Genomic DNA, 20,264 nt, shown 5'->3' on the forward strand with positions numbered 1-20,264 from the left:
GCCAAGACTTTTTTGAGCCCATAAGACCACATATTTAAAAATCCTTACTTGCTCAGACTTCTGTACTTCTAATCTATAACAGCGCTTCCTAAATGCTTCTTTTAATGGTAGATACTCATAATACTTGGAATGCTGCATTCTGTTTATAAAGTGGTCAAGCCAAAATTATACTCTAGGTCCATAACACACTATATAGTGGCGTGCCACTTAATAAAAATAACATTTTGCTGATGAGAAGTGACTGAATTAATGAAATAAAATTTTCAGCAGAGAATCCTTCTTCTGGTAAAAATGGTCAATAGAAACTTTTCTTTTTGCTGATTAAAATTTTAGACAATACAAATGTAAATATCTCAATTACTGGAGTTCTAAATTATTCTCTAAAATACTAATTGAATTGTAGGAAATATTGCTATTACAATCCATTTGCACTTTTGGCTATAATCTAAAAGATTGTATAGAAGAATTTGACTGTTAGTTCATTTCTTTTCACATTTTTGTAATATACTATAGCTTCTTATGTAAAACCTGAATTGGAAATGCTGTATAAAAAGCAATTTGTCTATTAAATCATAATACAATTACTATCATTTAGTTCAGGGGTCTTCAAACTTGGCCCTTTTATGATTTGTGGACTTCAACTCCCAGAATTCCTCAGCCAGGCACGCTGTTGCAGCATCCCAGAGTCATGTGATCATTTGCGACCTTCCCAACTGAGTTCTGACAAGCAAAGTCATTTGGGTGGAAGTGGGCAGCTTTGACCCCTTTACGACCTGTGGACTTCAATGCCCAGAATTCCTGAGAGTTCCATGGTAGCTGAGGAATTCTGGGAGTTGAAGTCCACAAGTCATAAAAGGGCCAAGTTTGAAGACCCCTGATTTAGTTGATAATGTATAGCAACAAAAGTGCTTTGATGTTTCCTGAAACTTTCTGAACTTGCCCAGTTCCATTCTAGATTCACAATTTGAATTTTACTGAATGGAGCAGTTCAAGAAATAGTACTTTCCCTCTCTTTATTTCAGTTGACTGATTTCATTATAGTCAGCTTTATTGCATTCTAAAGTCACTACAATTTCACTACAAAGGTTTATTAGTAAATTATTTTGACCCAATTTTTTAAAGTAGTAACTGTATTTCTCTTTCTTATAGCAAAACAAACAAATGCAATACTGGTGACTTATTTTAATGACTGCAAAAAGTAGCTCTTTCAATTTACAAGTTTCTATAATTTTTTTTTTCAGGCTTGTAATTGTAGTCATTTAGGTTCCCTCAGTCTTCAGTGTGACCAACTGACTTCTCAGTGCCAGTGTAAGCAAGGATACGGTGGAGACAGGTGTGCCGTGTGTGCTTTGGGTTACAGGGACTATCCTGATTGTGTTCCTTGTGACTGTGATGTGCGTGGGAGTAAAGCAGAGATGTGCAATGAAGAAATCTGCAGCTGCGAAGAGGAAACCGGTGTGTGTGTTTGCAAGGTATAGCATAATAAGATAAATAATTGGCCTATTAGGATTTTCATAAAGTTTTTAATCATGGTTGTATGCTGTAGGGGGGAGGGAGGGAGGGAGAGAGAGAGACTAAAGTCTTGATAATCTTTTGAAACAGCAGGAATTGGGAAGCATTGTAAAGGCACTTCTGCAAGAAACCAAAATTCCCTATTCAGTTTTCCATTATGTCAAAAAGGCACAAAAGAGAAAAACTTAACCCCAAACAATCTCATGCTACATTTCTTGTAAAAGACAAGAAGAAACCAACAAGACCCTAAGCAAGATCCCTCTTTAAGAGATCTGCTGAAGCTAAGTAATTAAGGGAATACAAAAATGAAGAAATGCATGATCTAAAGCTCTTTCAAGCATCACCATTGAAGGGAGAAAAAGTTTTTTTTCCAGTTTAGATACACCCGAACTGAGCCATAAATATATTTACTGTGATCATAGAAGTTCAGCGTTTCCTTTAAAGTGAGGCAGAGTCTTCATCGGGAAGTGAATTGACTAGAACATAGGTTACATAGGTAATAAATGCAAGCTTCTATAGATATCTTGTAGAATTATACATACTTGATACCTATAATTATAGTCCACGCACTATTAAGGCTAGAAGAAAAATACTATTATTCAAGCCATGAGGCTGATAATGATCTCATCTTGCTTCAGGAAAATGTCTTTGGATTGCACTGCAATGAATGCAAAAGTGGGACCTTTGCTCTGCATGCTATTAATCCTTTGGGATGCATCCCTTGCTTTTGTTCTGGGATGACAGAATTTTGTACAGAAGTTGAAGGCTATGTGCGAGTTCCGGTTAGTAAAGTGTACTTATCTTTTTCTCTTGCCATACTCCTAATTCCTTCCTAACTTAATCACACCTGTTTTTGTCATCTGTTTGGATTGGAGCTAGGGTGGGAAGACACCAGAATGTTTAGCAGTCTGTCTGAATGTTTCCTAGTTTTGTGTTGAGAATTTTCCTGCTATCAAGAATTTAATTTAGTTATTTTATTTTATTGATTTCGATAATAATGTACTTATTTATATGCATTTCAGTACTAGGCATGTTTATATTATTTTGCATTGTTTCTCTGTAGGATATTTTGTGCATTCCTCAAAATCAACCACTGCCTTTTGTCTAGGCCAGGGGTCGGCAACCTAAAAAAGGAAAAGAGCCACCGGGAACCGGTTCCATCACAAATTAAAAAAACTGGGAGCCGCGTGCGTGTGTCCATGCACGCGCATGCGCAAAAAACGTTTTGCGCATGCGCGGACGCACGCGGTTGCCATTTTTTAAAAAAGTGAGATGGAACCGGTTCCCGGTTGCCCGACGGCAACGGCCCGTCTGCAAAGCTGCCGCTTTCGGCAGCTTTGCAGACGGGCCGCGGCAGCTTCCTCAAAGAGCGGCACCGCTGCCCGTTCGCCCGGAGGTACGCGCGCACCTCTCCAAAGGTTTGGGGAGGTGCGCGCGCACCTCCGGTCGTTCGGAGAGGTGCGCGCGCACCTCTCAGAACGGGCCGCGGCGTCGCTCTTTGAGGAAGCTGCCGTGGCCCATCTGCAAAGCTGCCGCTTTCGGCAGCTTTGCAGACGGGCCGCGGCAGCTTCCTCAAAGAACGACGCCGCGGCCCGTTCGCGCGGAGGTACGCGCGCACCTCTCCAAAGGTTTGGGGAGGTGCGCGTGCAGCTCCGCCCATTCGGGGAGGTGCGCGCGCACCTCTCGGAACGGGCCGCTTTCGGCAGCTTTGCAGACGGGCCGCGGCAGCTTCCTCAAAGAGCGACACCGCGGCCCGTTCGCGCGGAGGTACGCACGCACCTCTCCAAAGGTTTGGGGAGGTGCGCGCGCAGCTCCGCCCATTCGGGGAGGTGCGCGCGCACCTCTCGGAACGGGCCGCGGCATCGCTCTTTGAGGAAGCTGCCGTGGCCCATCTGCAAAGCTGCCGCTTTCGGCAGCTTTGCAGACGGGCCGCGGCAGCTTCCTCAAAGAGCGACGCCGTGGCCCGTTCGCGCGGAGGTACGCGCGCACCTCTCCAAAGGTTTGGGGAGGTGCGCGCGCACCTCCGCCCATTTGGGGAGGTGCGCGCGCACCTCTCCAAACGGGCGATGCCACTCTCCATTTGGAGAGGTGCGCGCGCACCGGGCGGCTGGGAGCCGCAGAAGACGGCTCCGGAGCCGCGGGTTGCCGACCCGTTGTCTAGGCAATATAAGTCAACTAAGTTTTATTTCTTTTTGTTTGTTTTTTTCCTGCATCCTTAGCTTCAGCTTGTTATATATCTAGAGAAAGGGGGATAAAAATATAAAAGATTAAAGAAAATTGTGCATTCAACTTATAAGCAGTTTAATGTTAATGCAAAATGTAAGGTGCATTAATGTAAGTGCTCCCAAATTTCAAAGGATGGGTGATGGGTTAGTTATTTTCAGGAAGCATGTGAAATCTTCCTTAGTCTGAGACCATATGTACAGTAATACATTTTATGAAAATGAATAACCTGTTGGCTTGGTATTGCAGGTAACACTGACTCCAGAACAGGAAATATTGTCTGTGGTTTCTCTCAGTAACTTTACTGGAACAAGTGAAGGTGTATTTTCCCAATTTCCAGACATCGTAATAAATGCGGCAACAGTCCGCCAACACTTGGATACAGAACCCTTTTACTGGAAATTACCAGATCAGTTCCAGGGAAATCAGGTAAATGTTTATTTTTCTGTACTTTCTGTTCACAGCAAAACTATTAAAATTTTCTATACCTTTGTTTGTTGAGACCACATAATATATGTAAGGCTGTTTGCAGAATTTTGAAAGATACTAGACTCAATAGAATCTAAAATCTGAGTGAGCATTCAGAAACAGAGACTGTGGCATATAACTGGGGTTGCAGCTTGTGTTGTCATTGAAGGCCCAACAAAATGCGCTGGTTTGCTCACTCTGAATGGATGCTGACCTAGTTGTGTGAATTGTCGATAGTTGTTTAACAAAATTGCTACTTGGATTTCAAAGTACTGTAAACGAAAATGAGAATGTTTTGAGGGCAAGGTTTCCTACACTGTGAGCTGTACTTCACCTGGAGAGGTGCAGACCAAGTTGAAAGGAATGGCAAATCTTTTAGTTGTACATTGTTACAATAATCTACCTTTCCTAAGGTTTCATTGTATTGTTTTCATTGTTTATTATGTTCATTCTTTTGTTTGAATTTTTAGGGAAGCTATGTATATTAAGCAGTGCTTTTTTTGTAAAAGAAAAAAGTGCCGGAACTCACAAATGTCATACAACTCGCCTTGCCTACCCTACAAGGTTCCATCCAAAAAAGGTGCCGGAACTCCGTTCTGAGCGTTCTATGAGAAAAAAAGCCCTGATATTAAGATTTCACTAAAGGGAGGTGTGATGGCAAAAAGTTTAGGAATTCTGGTTTAGGACCTTCTATTTGCTAAGAATATGGTAATAGAAAAAAATGCTGTTGAAAGCAAGCAAATAATGAAAGCAGGTGACTAAAAGGTGACAACAACTAAGAGGTAGAGAAAGAATGAAATGATCTCCCAGGAAGTCCAGAAGCAAGGATGTCAACTAGTATTGGAGATTGTTGAATTACATATGTTATTGTAATAAATGTTAAAATAAGATTTTAACTGTTTTCACCAAATTATGGTATATCGCAACATAGTTCTTCACCTAATTTTCTCCCAAGTAGAGAAGCTTGTAAAGTTATACTTTTACTTTTCCAGAAGAACATACAATTGTTAACTTTAGTTTATTTTAAACATATCTGAAATCTTATGGCTTTTTTAAACTGAATATTAAGTTATGTTGATTATAGTTCTTGATTCAGATGGCACAAGAAATTATGGTTAATGGAAAGCAAAAAACAAAATCCAATTATATTGACTATATTGGAGATAAGAAATTCTTGCTTGATTTGTAAATGAAGTCAATATACGAAAGTATTAGGAGAAAAGAGATGATTTTGGAGCAGACTCTGGAGAAAAAGATGGTCTGCTGCTGACCTAGATTTTAGTGAAAATACTTCAAAAATATCTCAAATTAACAATATAATTACTTATCAAAACAGCTCATGGCATATGGTGGGAAATTGAAATATTCAGTAGCTTTTTATGCTCTGGATGGTCTTGGAACTGCAAATCTTGAACCACAAGTTGTGATTAAGGGAGGTCACCCTAGGAAACAGTTCATCTACGTGGATGTTCTTGCTCCAGAAAATGGATTAAGGCAAGATGAAGAGATACTAATGATGGAGGTGAGACTAAAATTTTGGTTATATATGTAGAAATGTATCTAGAGTTTTTGCTCACAGTGGAATAGAGGCTTTGTTTGCTCTTAACCTTTTTTTTGTGAAAATCAAAACATCACCAGCCATGTCTCTTCAAATTATCTATCTTTTATAACATAAGTTGTATGATATTGTCATGTGACATATTAAAATGTCCAAGAAAAATTCTCTTTCACATATTTGATTGGAAACACGTAGAAACTGAATGAAACCCACCTGGAAGACTTAATGTTCTAGAATTGTTTTTAATAATAAATGTGTATTAAAATTATATATACATACATACAATATGTACATACATACATACATAATGCATACATACATGCATAAACTGTCCCAGAACCAAAAGCGGAATACAAATATCAGAATTGGTTTGGAAATTATTGCACAAACATTACTGAAAGATTTCTTGCTGAGCAACATCAGAATAAAAAGTATATGGTTTTCAATGTGAAATGTGGAAACTTCATGACTTGAAGAGGGCAAAAATGTTATTACAATCATTGCTTAACAATAGTACTTCTTTCGGTTGAATATATCAAATTATAGATAGATAGATTCAGTAGAGGTACCTACTATCCTTTGAGCAGGAGAGATTTTCCTGCATCAGCCTTGCTCCTTAGAGCCTTGTCAGGATACTTCTGTCTCTGAAAATAACTTTCAACATCTTTCAGATTTAGCATAGTAATTTAGAAAATGCTTAATTTACAGTATGTTTGTTTCTCCAGGTTATTAATTTTACTCCACTGGGCTCTTAAAAGCCAGTGAAGATTTAATTAGGGAAGTGTCATGATTAGTTCTTATGATCAGCTTTATTAAATGGAGAAGCACTTTACATTTTATATATATTATTAATTTTGCAGCTAAGGTGTTGAGGCCAATATTGATAATGCTCATTCAGTGGCCATTTACAATTATCACAGTGATAAAAAAGGAACTTTATAACCAATGCTCGCATTTATGACCTTTGCAGATTTGTAAAGCATAGGAAAGTTGAAGTAAGATCGTAAAGACAATCACAGTGCTGACAAAGTTTCCAGCCCTAATTGTGATCACTAAATGAGGAATACTTATACACAAAAAGTAAAAGCAATTTCATTAAACAGGTAATGTACATGTTATTAACAGTTTGTAATTAATTTATGTTTATATTTTTCTTGTCTTTAATAGAATACCTGGAAATACTTTAATGCTGTTTCAGATGAATCTGTTTCACATTCTGACTTCATGTCAGTTCTGAGCCATATAGAATATATTCTTATCAAGGCTTCATATGGTCAAGGATTGCAACAAAGCAGGTGAAGTGATAAAACTTTGACATTCATTTGTCTGTCTGTCTGTCTGTCTAACCAAATAACTACCGGTAACTAACTAACTAACTAACTAACTAACTAACTAACTAACTAACTAACTAATTAATTCATATAGCCATCCATGTAATAAAACAAGTGACATAAATCAAAGTTAAAAAACAAGAGTTCTCAAATAACTACTATTATTAAAAACATTAAGAACTATAAAATGCAGCTTAAAAATAATGTGTAATAATAATAGAGCTATCTTATTAGTTCACCAGATATTACTGTTCAATATACATAAATACAAATATGATATAAAGTTACTTTGCATTGTTTTTGATGGTTATGCTTCTAAAAATGTTTCTGAAAATCAGTGCTTTTTAGGAGAAACTGAATGCAGCATGATGAAATGCAGTTTATAGTGCGGATTCATGTAATCCCATGTGAATCAATACACAGTTTAGCAATTCTTTGTTTGAAAAATTATTAGTGCATATTTAGAAAAACTTTAATGGGCACACCTGATGACTATCATTCTCAGGAAAATTATTATCACAGGGTCTGATATGCCGAGCAGCCTTTCCCTTCTGGTGCTTCTAAATATTTTGGAATGAAAACCTAAGAAAAGTCTAGCCAGGAGAGCCATTTGTCTAAGCTTTTATTAATTTTTATTACCTTACTTTACCTTAGAAACCAAACCTTTCATTTTGAAATTTATTTCTGCCATTTAGTTTTGTAACCTATAGCTCTGACTGAAATATTTGCAGAAGCCGTCCTAATTGGTAGGAAATAACAAGCAGTTTTCATCTCTTGTCTGATAAATGAAGATTGCCTCATTTTTACTTTGTTTTTATGGGATGCTTTTTAGAATCTCAAATATCTCCATGGAAATTGCAATGAAAGCTGATCACATGCCCTTGGCCAAGGAACAAGCTCACCACATTGAAAAATGCCTGTGTCCTGAAGGTTATGCAGGACTCTCCTGTCAGGTATGACATCTCTTAGTAAAAAAAAATATTTTAAGGTAACACCTTGTCATACCTTAAATGCCTTATTTAAAAATAAGTCTACCAGTTTAATAAAGCTCTTTTCTATTTAGGACTGTGCACCAGGATACTATAGGGAGAAGCATGGAAGCACACACCTAAAAGTATTCCCCTCAGTAGTTTCATTATGTATGCCCTGCCAGTGCAATAACCACAGCAGTGTTTGTGATCCAGAAACAGGGAAGTGTTTGGTATGTAAACTTCCACAAATATTTTTTTTTGTATCAATATTTGGCAGCTGCCCTGTTTGCTTTAAGATGGGCAGTTATACAAATGTTTAAAATGAATGAAATAATTCAAGGTAAAAAAAGACCGCTGAAAAATGAGATGATCAAAATAGTATAAATTTACAAAATTAGAAATGAAAACCCTTCAAGTACAGCTTTAATATTTAGATAGTAAAAATGGCATATATCTAATGATATTCTTGCTGCAAATTTTGCCACATTACCATGGACTAGTTCTTTTGTAAGATTATTTTTAGGCATCTTACCCGGTTCACAAGAAGCTTTACAAAGCTAATACAAACAAGCAACACAGAATAAGAGGTTATTCTCTGAAATAAACCAATACAGGTAAGAAGGAATTGAAACAAGAGGTATTGTAGACAATAGATAAACGTAAAGATACTCTGAATTCCAAATAACCTTTTCTATGTAATGTGCTGCAGTAGTTTAGGTTAGCATTGTGGCTCTAACCATTTAAAATTTTACAATTTGAATTTAACATTATCAAAAATGAATCACTGATGGAGATAACTCAGATTGCTTGAAGTAATTAGGGCAATCATCAAGGAATGTTAAAATAAGAAACCGAACTAATTACTCTCACTTCATGGATTACCCATGTTGAAACGGCAATAATTTTCTATAGTTTTACTCCATTAGTTTTCTATAAATACCAATCTTTTTTATAACTAAAGGAATGAATATATTGCCTGCCATTTCCATCTCTTGACATTTTGAGTAATTAGTAAGAGCACTGTGTATTATTAAACTCGAAGCTTTTTAATTTTTTTTAAATTTTAAAATTCCTGAATTATTGCTTCCTAGGACTGCAGAGATAATACAGTTGGTGACCACTGCAGTATTTGTGCGCCTGGTTATTATGGCAAAGTGACAGGATCCATCAATGATTGTTCACTATGTGCATGTCCAAGAATGAGCCCAGAAAGGTAGCTAAGTATTAACCTGGTTGTCTTAATAATTATTATATTTAAGATAGTATTACATCAATAATAGATACTATTGACAGTTATATTTCTAGGCGGTCTCTATCCTTTTTTTAAAAAATTCCTGATTAAAATGGGATTTGTAATTTGGCTTAGTCAGATAATTCAATAGACATTATTATAACCTAGTGGTTGATCTTATGGTTACATCAGCCTTTCACAATGATTAAATATAACAGTTCAACACTTTGGAAAAACATTAGGCTACACTAAGTATTAGGCAACAAGGAACAGAATTGTGTTTATGCATTAATATAGCTAAGCAGCAATCTTATTTACCTAGGAATAAGCCTTATTGAAATCAGTGAGACTTTTCTTAATCTATATGTATAAAGTTGAAGACTTAGTAGAATTGAATGGTACTGGAATTGTAGTTTTTAGGCATCAAAAGAAATATGGTTGAACATTCCTACATACCTAATTATGATGCTCGGGTGAAAATGGGGGGATTCAGGTTCACTCATATCCATTGGAGCTCCCTGAGTTAATTTGGGTCAGCCACTCACTGACAGCCCAATTTATTTCATGGGGTTGTGGTGGGGAAAAATGGGGGGAAGGGCTGACCATTGCCTTAAGCCAGTGAATAAAACAATATAAATCTAATAAATAAAATTATATACCAGTTGGGATAAGTATGTTTCTCCTAGATCTTCTAATGATTTTTTTTGTTCTTCAAGCTTTAGTCCAACATGTGTTGCAAAAGGTATAAAGGACTTTCACTGCAATGCTTGTGTCACTGGATATGAAGGGCAGTACTGTGAAAGGTGAGGTATTCAGTTCATACAACCTATGCAACAAATGTGCCTACATTAAGAACAGTTGACATAGCTTAATTTTAGTTGATTTAGACAACAATTAGGCAAAAGGGATGGAAAAATCTATGTCTTAACCTTATTAGAAATGAAGTAGATAACAAGTTGCTGCTATATTGATTCAATGTAGAATTAAAGTATTAACATAAACAGCTAGTAACTGATGTGTTAAACCTGATTTATTGGCTATTCTGCGTGTTGTATTGTGCCATCATTCAGTCCAAAATTATGCCTTTGCTTTTTTATATATTACACTGGTACAATCCTAATTTGAAACTACAGTATCTCAATAGGATTGTAATGCTATAAAAAATAGAAGTATATACCCTTGCAATTTCTCAGAATTCATTTGCAGGGTCCATAGAATGTAGAATGTCCTTCAACATAGAGAATGTATTGTATGTTTAAGTCTCAGGCTACTGTGAGATTTGTGGCGTGCTGGAATAAAAGCCTGGAGATCATGAAAGAATAGAGGACATTGTGGTTTTATGATAAGGTATCTCAAGGCATCCTTTTTTAAAAAAAAAACAAGACATTCAAGAAAGGCTAACTTGTCTTGATTCTTTCTAGATGTTCTCCAGGTTACTATGGAGATCCTAGAGTACCAGGTGGCAAATGTCAGCAATGTCAGTGCAACCCAAATGGTTCTCTCCATTACCACTGTGATCATACTTCTGGGCAATGTGTTTGTAAGCAAGGTGTAACAGGACAGTTGTGTGATCAGTGTGATTCAAGACACACTCTTGTGGAGAATGAATGTGTTTGTAAGTGGTTTATTTTTCCTTTTTCCTTTTGTTTTTTTAAGTTGAAGTTTGCCTGGAATGGGAACTAAGTGCTGTTTAGTATTATTCAGTTTGTAAGATATTGCAGCATGAAACATACTTGCTCAGAAAATAACATTCTTAAAAAATGCTGTCTGTGTTTTGGATAGAACCAACTAAATAGATGAATCTGTTGAATATCAGTGTATGTATTCCTGTAGAGAGAAGAAAGGAAATAGCTACAGAAAGAAATGTACATATAGAGAAGAATTATTTTTATTTTTTTATTTTAATTCCATTTATATCCCGCCCTTCTCCGAAGACTCAGGGCGGCTTACAAGCTTAGCAGTAGCCTTCATTCTATGTATATGCCTGCTTATTAGGGCTTTCACACAAACCCCAAGCGGCATTATTACAAAGTCAGCTTAATTGCCCCCAACAATCTGGGTCCTCATTTTACCTACCTCGGAAGGATGGAAGGCTGAGTCAACCTTGAGCCTGGTGGGATGCGAACCTGCACTAATTGCAGGCAGCTGGTGTTACTTAAGCAGGCATTAGCCCACTGCTCCACCAAGGCTCTTAAAATGATATACATTTTAAAATATCTACTCAATATATTTATATGGATTTTGTACATGGTTTTGACAAAGTTTTCCACCTAACAAAATTTGGGGAATAAGAAATTATTGAGAAATGAAAAGCAGAGTGGAAGAATGAATGTAAATTCCATCAGTGAGAGAGTTACCCTAGATTCTCTGTTGGAACTGGTAGTTTTCAACATATACATAATTGTCTAGAATTACTATTTAGTATAATTAGGAGAAAAGTGGCAATGAAGAACTTCAGAAATGTTTCCGAAACTGAAGGAATGTGTGTCAAAATGGTAAATGCTATATAGTATATATGAATTAAAGTACTGAGTATTGCAGAGAAAAATTTGTAACCATGTATATGATGATAACCTAACCATGAAAGAGTTTCTGAAGTTGTTTTCCTTTATTTTTTTTGGAGCCCAAGCATGAGACTCTAAAGAGATATCACAAAGGTTGTCACTCTTGTGTTAGTCAATGAAATAATCTGCTTAAGAGGAACAAATGTTAGGGCTACCTTTCTCCTTTTTTTGTTTTTGGAATTTCTTCACTTTCTGTTTAGTTCATGAGTATACAAAATAATGTAAGGATCAATACAAATATGTGTATTAAGCTGAAAATAATATCTATACTTTTTTTCTTCAGCTTGTGATGATGAATGTACAGGGCGATTGTTGAATGATCTGGATAATTTTGACAAAGCTATGTTTTTGGTAAACTTCACTGGTGCTATCTTGGCACCTTATGGAGCACTTTCAGACTTGGAAAATGCCACAAAATATTTAAAGGTGTGTAAGCTGTTACTTATCTTTTATTTTGCAGTTTATATTATTGTGTAGATAGCTGAAGATTAATATGTTGGTTACTACTGGCCTATTTTAAGTATGGTTTAGTTGGTTCGTATGCCTTCTATGATAAAACATTGTTTCTAATTAGAAATACTTCTGTGGAATCAGCTCTTCTGAACTTGCCACCCACTAAGCCATGGCTTGGAGCTGGGCTGATTCTGTCAGGTATTATGGTTATGGAGCAGCTTTCTGTATTACTGTAAATCCTATACAAAGTATCAAAATAAATCTATGTGTTATCTCATGGAAAGAGACCTGTACATTTCACATGTTGATTTCCTCGTGTTCAATGATGATGTTGTTCAATTCATAACAATATTCCATTTAGTTTGTTATTATTTATCTAATTACTTATCTAACTGCCTTTATAAAATATCTTCAAAGGATTCTGTAATAAAACTGGAAAGGGGGCAGTTTTCTAGTTAGCCGTGCAGCTATGAAATAGCAATAGCACTTAGACTTATATACTGCTTCATAGTGATTGCTTTACAGCACTCTGAGTGGTTTACAGATGTCAGCATATTGCCTCCAACAATCTGGGTTCTCATTTCACCAACTGTGGAGGGATGGAAAGCTGAATCAGTCTTGAACCGATCAGGATCGAACTCTTGGCAGTGGGCAGAGTTAGTCTGCAATACTGCATTCTAGCCATTGGGCCACCACATATGCATCCATTCACATTTTGCAGTGTGCAATATGTGAATGGGGGCATATGTGGTATGCTCCCAGTGCCCTTTCCTTCATCACTGATTTCTGATTCTCAAGAAAGATTAATTTGTTTTAAGGCAGGGGTGTCAAACTCACAATATCACGTGACATGTGACATATCGCAACATTTTTTCCATTGCCGGCAATGGGGTGGGTGCGGTTTTGCCATAACACATCTGGCCCACAGTTTGACATCCCTGTTTTAAGGTGTTCCTGAGAGGTGCTATGTGTGTGCTTATGTCAGCTCTGAATCACATTGTGCCCTTTAAATCTGGATCACTGTACAGTACTGGCAAACTTACGGTACACTGTACAGCACTGGCAAATAACATTGAAATGTTATTACAGATTCAGTTTCTCCAAGATTCATCAGTTGAACCTGTAACTTAATATTTTTAGGCTGTCTCACTAACATCTTGGCTGAATTAAAATCTCACATGTTAATCAGTTTGTTTTTCAGTTACAGACCAATGTAATATAGATTTTATTTCATATACCAACATATTGCTTAGCTGTTACACAGACATTGTGAAGTTTTCTAGGAAAGTTTTTTTGATGAAAGCACTTAATTGGGAAAATTGCATGCTAAAAGGTCTAAGTTTAAATCCTTGCCTCCATCCTGAAGCTGTTTGCATACACATTTTATTTCCAGGAATCTTTGAGGGCTGAAGAAAGCCCAAACTCTTTAATGAAAATTATGAATGGAAATCTTGGTATGATATCAAATGTTTCAGATCAGTTCTACAAAGAGGTAGGGATTTTGCTTCTTTATTTCAAGTTTAAACTTACCTGTTAGAAAAATAGCTGGAATAAAAATAGGTAAAAGTAGACCTGCAAGTAGAAGATTTACCGCAATATTGAACTGAACCGGATAATTATAAAATGTTTGGCTTTGTATTTACCACGTGAAAATCTGTTTCATACTTAATAGAGAAGCAGCAAATTGTCATATTTATTGTAAAGCTTATCTAAATCAGGAAATAATAATAATAATGATGATGATGATGATGGTGGTGGTTTGGGGGGGCACCTTAGGGATGCAACTCAGCTTAAACCCATCCTTGATATTTTTCTGCCCTAGTAGTGTGCATATACTGTATGTGTGGCAAATTTGTGTCTATGTTTAGATTACACACCAAGATAGGGCAAAATTAAGAGAAAATAAATCAGCTAATATTAATATATTGATTGAAATAAATTGCTTGTAAAATAAGACTTGCAGAATTGTTCCCTCATGTCTCTCAATTCACATGTAATATGCTCACATACATCCCCCTGCAACAGCAATTACAGTTAGATTGAAATAGGCGTGGAGAAGGACAAAAGAGAAAAAAGTCTGAAAACCACAAGAAAGGGTTTGAACCTAAGCCTAATCACCTTTACTTTGTAGTAAGTTGCACAGAGTTTAGTAGTTCTTTATTCCCATTGGTTGTTGCTTAATCAAGCCGACTTACTTAGCAGCTCAAAGAAATTTAAGAGCACTGTTAAAAGTCTTATTTTTCTTGCTCTAAAAAGAATCAGGATCAATTAAGATGTAGGGATAATAATAAATTAATAAAATATCAAAAAGGTCATCCAGGCGTGCTTACTCTGGAATAAATGCTGTTGAGTTCAATGCCTTTGTCTACATTCATGGTGGCTCTTTGGTCTTTTATGCAATCCTGATCTCTACCTCACTTATGGTCTTCTTACACATCTTCTGGTGTGTGGTAATTTCTCCTTTCTCCAACCATTTGCTTTCATTCATTGCAGCAAAACTACCACCTCTACCTTTCACTGGCTCAGTTAAGCTTTTCTCAGGGAATGTAAGATTATCTCCTCTAAAATTCAATGCAAGTATTTATCAGGGCAATTACTTTTCCACTTAAAAAGTTTTCTAGCACAGATGTTAAGTATCTGAAACATTTTACCCTTTCTGTAGCATTTATTTGATAAGAATAATATAAAATGCTCTTTTTACAAAATGAAAGGTTTGCTTTGTATATAACTTAGTGACAATTGTAAATATGGTCCTCATTTAGCATATATATATATATATATATATGTGTGTGTGTGTGTGTGTGTGTGTGTGTGTGTGTGTAAATTTTAAATTGCTAACAAATATATATATATATTTGCTTTTGTACTAGTTAACAAGAATACTACAAAGAGGAGAAAATCTCAACAATGCTACAGAAGGTACCTTGAATAAGAGTAAAGAAATGGCTGAATTTATCATCACATTGCAGGGAACTATTAAAGGTAACGTGGGGATTGGTTTGGGGCTGTTACAGTTTTGGAGTAGGAATATGACTGAGCTGTCAAAGATATTTATAAATAAAAATATTGTTTCCGCATTTGTATAAGGTGATTTTTAAAATCCTTTTTTCTGCCCAATTATTTTTTTTCTTTCTCCATCAAGTGCTTGTGGAAATGGCGGCCACTCTTAACACAACAGTGGGTAGTGATTTCCCACAATCAAATAAAACACTTCAGAAATTACAAGATGATATTCCCATGATGATGGATGTAATGCGTGGAAGATATTTCCAGCACCTGCATCAAGATAGTATACGTGAATTAACGTAAGTCTTTCTGTGGTTTGCTGCAATGTTCATAATTAATATTTAAGACAAGTAAAGAAAACTGTATCTGACCTTTATAATGAGAATTAGTTGGTAAATATTATTTTTTAAAATGCTTAATGTATTAAATCAAACTAAAAGCTTTATGTCATAAAACAACAGGAGATTTTCAGCAAAACTAGAATACTTATTTTTTTAAAGGCACAACATGCTTCATTGATTTTCATGTGGGTTTTAAATTTAGCACTATTTTTTTTTAATCCCATTTATATCCCACCCTTCTCCGAAGACTCAGTACGGCTTACAATTTTAAGCACAAACCAATGTGCTTAGCAATAGCCTTCATTCTATGTATATGCCTGCTTATTAGGGCAATTTCCAGTTCCAGGAATTATATAGTCTATGGTACATAACTCATACCTCCTACAGATAAATGGTTTCAACCTGTCTTTAGAGTAAATTGATTTAGAATTTGAACATGTTAAAAGTAGAGGCTAAAATTTCTGTTATTGGGATATATATCAAAGATATTTAACTGAGTACCACAGACAAGATTTTGCTTGTGATAAAATCCAAAACTGTGTTTAAATGTAATTTTGTATGAGTTTAGACAAAATATCAAAATGGGAACTTGTGAAAAAAGGAAAATAATGAAACCTGATTTAATTTATAAAATGTATTTGTAAAATATATATTTGAAATAAATCAGAAACATTCTCAAAGTTATAGCCAAGAAGATGCCATCAAGAAAAGTCTCTTGATTTCCATCAATAGTTCTGATACTTTTTCATTGATTTTTCTGCTCTTGAGATCTTGGCAAGAATAAATGTTGAATGCATTCACCACTTTATGCCAAATAGATAAGTTTAATGATCTGGGATATGAATGCACAGAATGTCTATGGATAATTCCTAATCATCCAGATCATTGTTGGATAAAAAGCTAAATGTCTTCAATGAATAAACAAAGTCCATTTGCCTTTTGAGAAAGCACCTTTGGAATGCACAGAATGTTAGTGCTCATAGTCTTGTCACTAAACAGGAGATATTTCTTTATTGCCTTTCCTTTAACTATGTTGGGAATAACATATTGTGATATTCAAACACACTTCATACTTTACTTCCTCCAAACAAGCTAAGATTAAATGCAACTTTGCACGTTATATCATAAGCACTAGCCTGTAATCCTTGGATAATGATTGTATGCAATGATAGTTGACTATAAACAATGTAAGTAAACAATAAAGCCAAATTTCTCATTAGCTATATGAGACAGATTTCAACTTCCTCTTGAATGACTTTTAGTTTCAAGAGGATTTACATCACTTTGTGTATGTCTTCTATATTTATTAGAGGTGCAAAAAAATTGCTGACACGAATCCAGAGAGAATATCGGAGACCACAGCAAGAAATTAAGGATTTTCAAAAAGCAGCAAAACGTGCCTTATCTGAACATAGCAGCAAACATCAAGAAGCCCAAGATGTTGTGAACATAGCAAACAGTAACACTGAGGAGGCTGGGCGTCTGTTTGTTCTTATTAATAACAACCTCAATGAGTTCAATGTAAGAAGTCTCACAGCATGTTTCATGTGATTTTATAGTAGATTTGTCTGAGTGTTTAAAATAATCTTTAAAGAAAAAATTAGGTTTAATATTAGCATTTGGCAAAGTATATTACACTTAACATTTGTATCTCTTTAAACATGAAGGGATTTTATGTAAGATAGACTTATCCTGTAATAGCTGATATAAAGTGTTAATTATATCCAATATTGTATTCAGAATAAAAAGCTGAATGTTAAAGAAGATGAGGAGCTCTCTGTTACGCTGATAAAAGAAGGAAAAATCCAAAAAACCGCTGCTGCCGCCTTTGCAAGAGATATATTTAGTTCTATGTCTGTAAGTCACTGAACACTCATAGCCTTAATTTATGACTAATTTAGTTAATTAGCCATTATGTGATATTAACTGATTTTGAATGTTCAGGATCTAGAAATCCACGAGGGTGAACTCATCTTATGGAGTACTAAATTAAGACAACACGTGGATGACCTGGTTATGCAGCTGTCTACTCGAGGAGCTCTTGAACTTGTCTATAAGACAGAAGATCATGCTTCTGAGTTAGAAAAAATTGTTCATGCATTAGACAGGTAAGAGTGTCATCAATAGGTTATGCTTTAATTAAATAGCAGACAGTTTGTAGTGTCTAAAGTGTCTGTCTACTGGAAATGGCTTTCTGCCTCAGAGCTTATTAGGCACAAAACTTTACATAGGAAATATAAAACTTCCAGTCTAGAGTGTGGAATTCAAAGCTTACATTCACACCAAAAATGTTTCTTTTGTACTAAGCTGTAACATACTTAATTGTTACACATAGATAGGCCAAGTATGACTGAAACTGAAATGCATAAGCTGTTTCATCTAGAATATAATAAACTTTCAATTGTAACAGAACACTGGAATTAATGACTGCATTAGGGATGAAAGGCAATGTGTTGTTCAATATGCAACTTTTATTCTGTGTTTTAAAATAATGTAATGTTATTTTTTTTTCAGGTGCATGTTGTTGTAAACCACTGAGTCATTTAGATGAGATGGACATTGTAGCAATTTAATACATAAAATAAATAAATAAACTGATCCAAATATAAGGCTTAAAATAGGTGTAGGTTCTAGTAAAATCTGATAAATATTTTAATAGGTTTAAATTCTATGCAAAAGATATAATTTTCATCTTCTATTGCAGTGGCCTTTTGAATGTTAGAAATGTGACTGTGAATGTGACAAATTCTGTCCATGTGTACTCTACCATCAGAAATGTAGTTGAAAGTGCAGAGAACCTGGCAAGTGATGTCACTAAGATTATATATGAACATGTGGTAAGTGCATAGAAAGTCTGTGTTATATCAATACATGTATACATTCTTCAATATAGATATTCATCATTCAAAACTTTTATGGTAGAGATATTTTGGAACATCTGGGAGTGCAACTTATCTCTTTAAAGGAGCTACATTTTTTTAGACTTCTAAGTCAACCTGAAAAAATGCATGGAGTTGCCCTATTAAAATACCTGTGTCTCTGATGCAACTCTTCAAAGCAGCTATGTCTTGAGTATGTATAGCTTGTACCCCACAATAATAGATTTTTAAAAATCCTACACATGAATTTGTTTCTTTTCTCAAATAAATGAAAAGCTTTGGAATATTCTAATGGCTAACCACAATGTCCAGGTTTTCTTTCTAATTATGAAATTATGTAAACTTTACAAAAAATAAGCACCACTGGATACAATGGAAGTAGCTTCTGACTTGTTCGAAAGCTTGTTCAGCAATCATATTTGAGAGCCTGGTGGAGCAGTGGGCTAATGCCTCCTTAAGTAACACCAGCTGCCTGCAATTAGTGCAGGTTCGCATCCCACCAGGCTCAAGGTTGACTCAGCCTTCCATCCTTCCGAGGTAGGTAAAATGAGGACCCAGATTGTTGGGGGCAATAAGCTGACTTTGTAATAATGCCGCTTGGGGTGTGTGTGAAAGCCCTAACAAGCAGGCATATACATAGAATGAAGGCTACTGCTAAGCTTGTAAGCCGCCCTGAGTCTTCGGAGAAGGGCGGGATATAAATGGAATTAAAAATAAATAAATAAATAAATATTTTTCTTTGTTGAAAGCTCTATATTGGAATCTGTAAAAATACTTTTCTGATCTTCTGAAAACAGAATGAAAGCAAGGAATGATAGGCATCTCCGTTCTTGTACAAACTTTTCCTTTTAAGAAATTCAATCCATTGAAAAGAGTTGGAAGCTTTCCAATTTTAGCCAGACATAATCTTTAGATCTTTGTGATGTACCACCTAGCTAACCCTTGGCATGATCCTTTTTTTCTTATTGTGTACATGGGTTAAGGGAGGTCTTCTTGAGGTCAAAGTTCTCAGAAATCCAAATAATTATGCACTATGTAAGCATCTGGTGCAACCCCATGATCTCTGGGAACAAGTCCAAGCCACAGCAGCAACTGTGGGATGTGTTGATGAAAGTCGACTACATCTGTACAAGGTCATTTTAGGAAAATATTTTTGGGAACCATGCGTGATCTTCACAACACCCAATTTCTAATATAGTTGCTTGTTATGTATGTGAAGATGTTTTTATGGTGTTCTGTCTCATATCTCATAATAAATCTGATGTGTTTAATCATAGGACTGAGATTGGAAGCTTAAGCTAAAAATGCTATAAAACCATAGAAATGAGTTTTTTACATTATAGCCACATGACATATAAGGGTTATGCCAGAATCATGTAATTTTAATATTGCTTTTTCCCATAAATAATGTTTTCTTTTTGTGTTTAAGCAAAGAGGGCCCTTTAACACTACTGGGAAAAATGTCCTTCAGCTTAGCTCCACAGTCTTAACTGATGCAAAACATTTTCACAAGAAGTATGATGGTAAGTTTCATTACATACAGGTTGACATATTAATTTCTGCTCTGTAATGACATTTACTTGAGGATGTTAAACCTTTTATTATCACAGGACTGTTGTGCTAATAAAATAAAATAAAATTAAAATTTACTCAACCTGAGATCTTTGTAGGGTGTAATATTGGTTGCTGTATATATTAACATTTTGTAATAAAGAACCTATAAACCT

General features: G+C 35.6%; 1 protein-coding gene across 1 annotated transcript in view; it reads left to right on the forward strand.

Moving 5' to 3' along the window:
* Positions 1-20,264, forward strand: part of LAMA1 (laminin subunit alpha 1) — a gene marked incomplete at both ends in the record, with an annotated part of 109,143 nt that overhangs the window by 62,041 nt on the left and 26,838 nt on the right. Inside the window, 19 exons of the mRNA XM_081324844.1 lie at positions 1,242-1,472; positions 2,151-2,294; positions 3,985-4,164; positions 5,540-5,725; positions 6,929-7,056; positions 7,925-8,045; positions 8,156-8,293; positions 9,155-9,276; positions 10,011-10,097; positions 10,716-10,909; positions 12,142-12,284; positions 13,705-13,803; positions 15,182-15,293; positions 15,454-15,616; positions 16,969-17,179; positions 17,399-17,515; positions 17,603-17,766; positions 18,363-18,495; positions 19,967-20,060. Coding sequence (XP_081180970.1) covers positions 1,242-1,472; positions 2,151-2,294; positions 3,985-4,164; positions 5,540-5,725; positions 6,929-7,056; positions 7,925-8,045; positions 8,156-8,293; positions 9,155-9,276; positions 10,011-10,097; positions 10,716-10,909; positions 12,142-12,284; positions 13,705-13,803; positions 15,182-15,293; positions 15,454-15,616; positions 16,969-17,179; positions 17,399-17,515; positions 17,603-17,766; positions 18,363-18,495; positions 19,967-20,060 — 2,767 coding nt within the window. The remainder of the gene's footprint in view (positions 1-1,241; positions 1,473-2,150; positions 2,295-3,984; positions 4,165-5,539; positions 5,726-6,928; positions 7,057-7,924; positions 8,046-8,155; positions 8,294-9,154; positions 9,277-10,010; positions 10,098-10,715; positions 10,910-12,141; positions 12,285-13,704; positions 13,804-15,181; positions 15,294-15,453; positions 15,617-16,968; positions 17,180-17,398; positions 17,516-17,602; positions 17,767-18,362; positions 18,496-19,966; positions 20,061-20,264) is intronic.

This window comes from Vipera berus, assembly GCF_964194415.1.
Source record: "Vipera berus genome assembly, chromosome: 3".
Taxonomy (NCBI): domain Eukaryota; kingdom Metazoa; phylum Chordata; class Lepidosauria; order Squamata; family Viperidae; genus Vipera; species Vipera berus.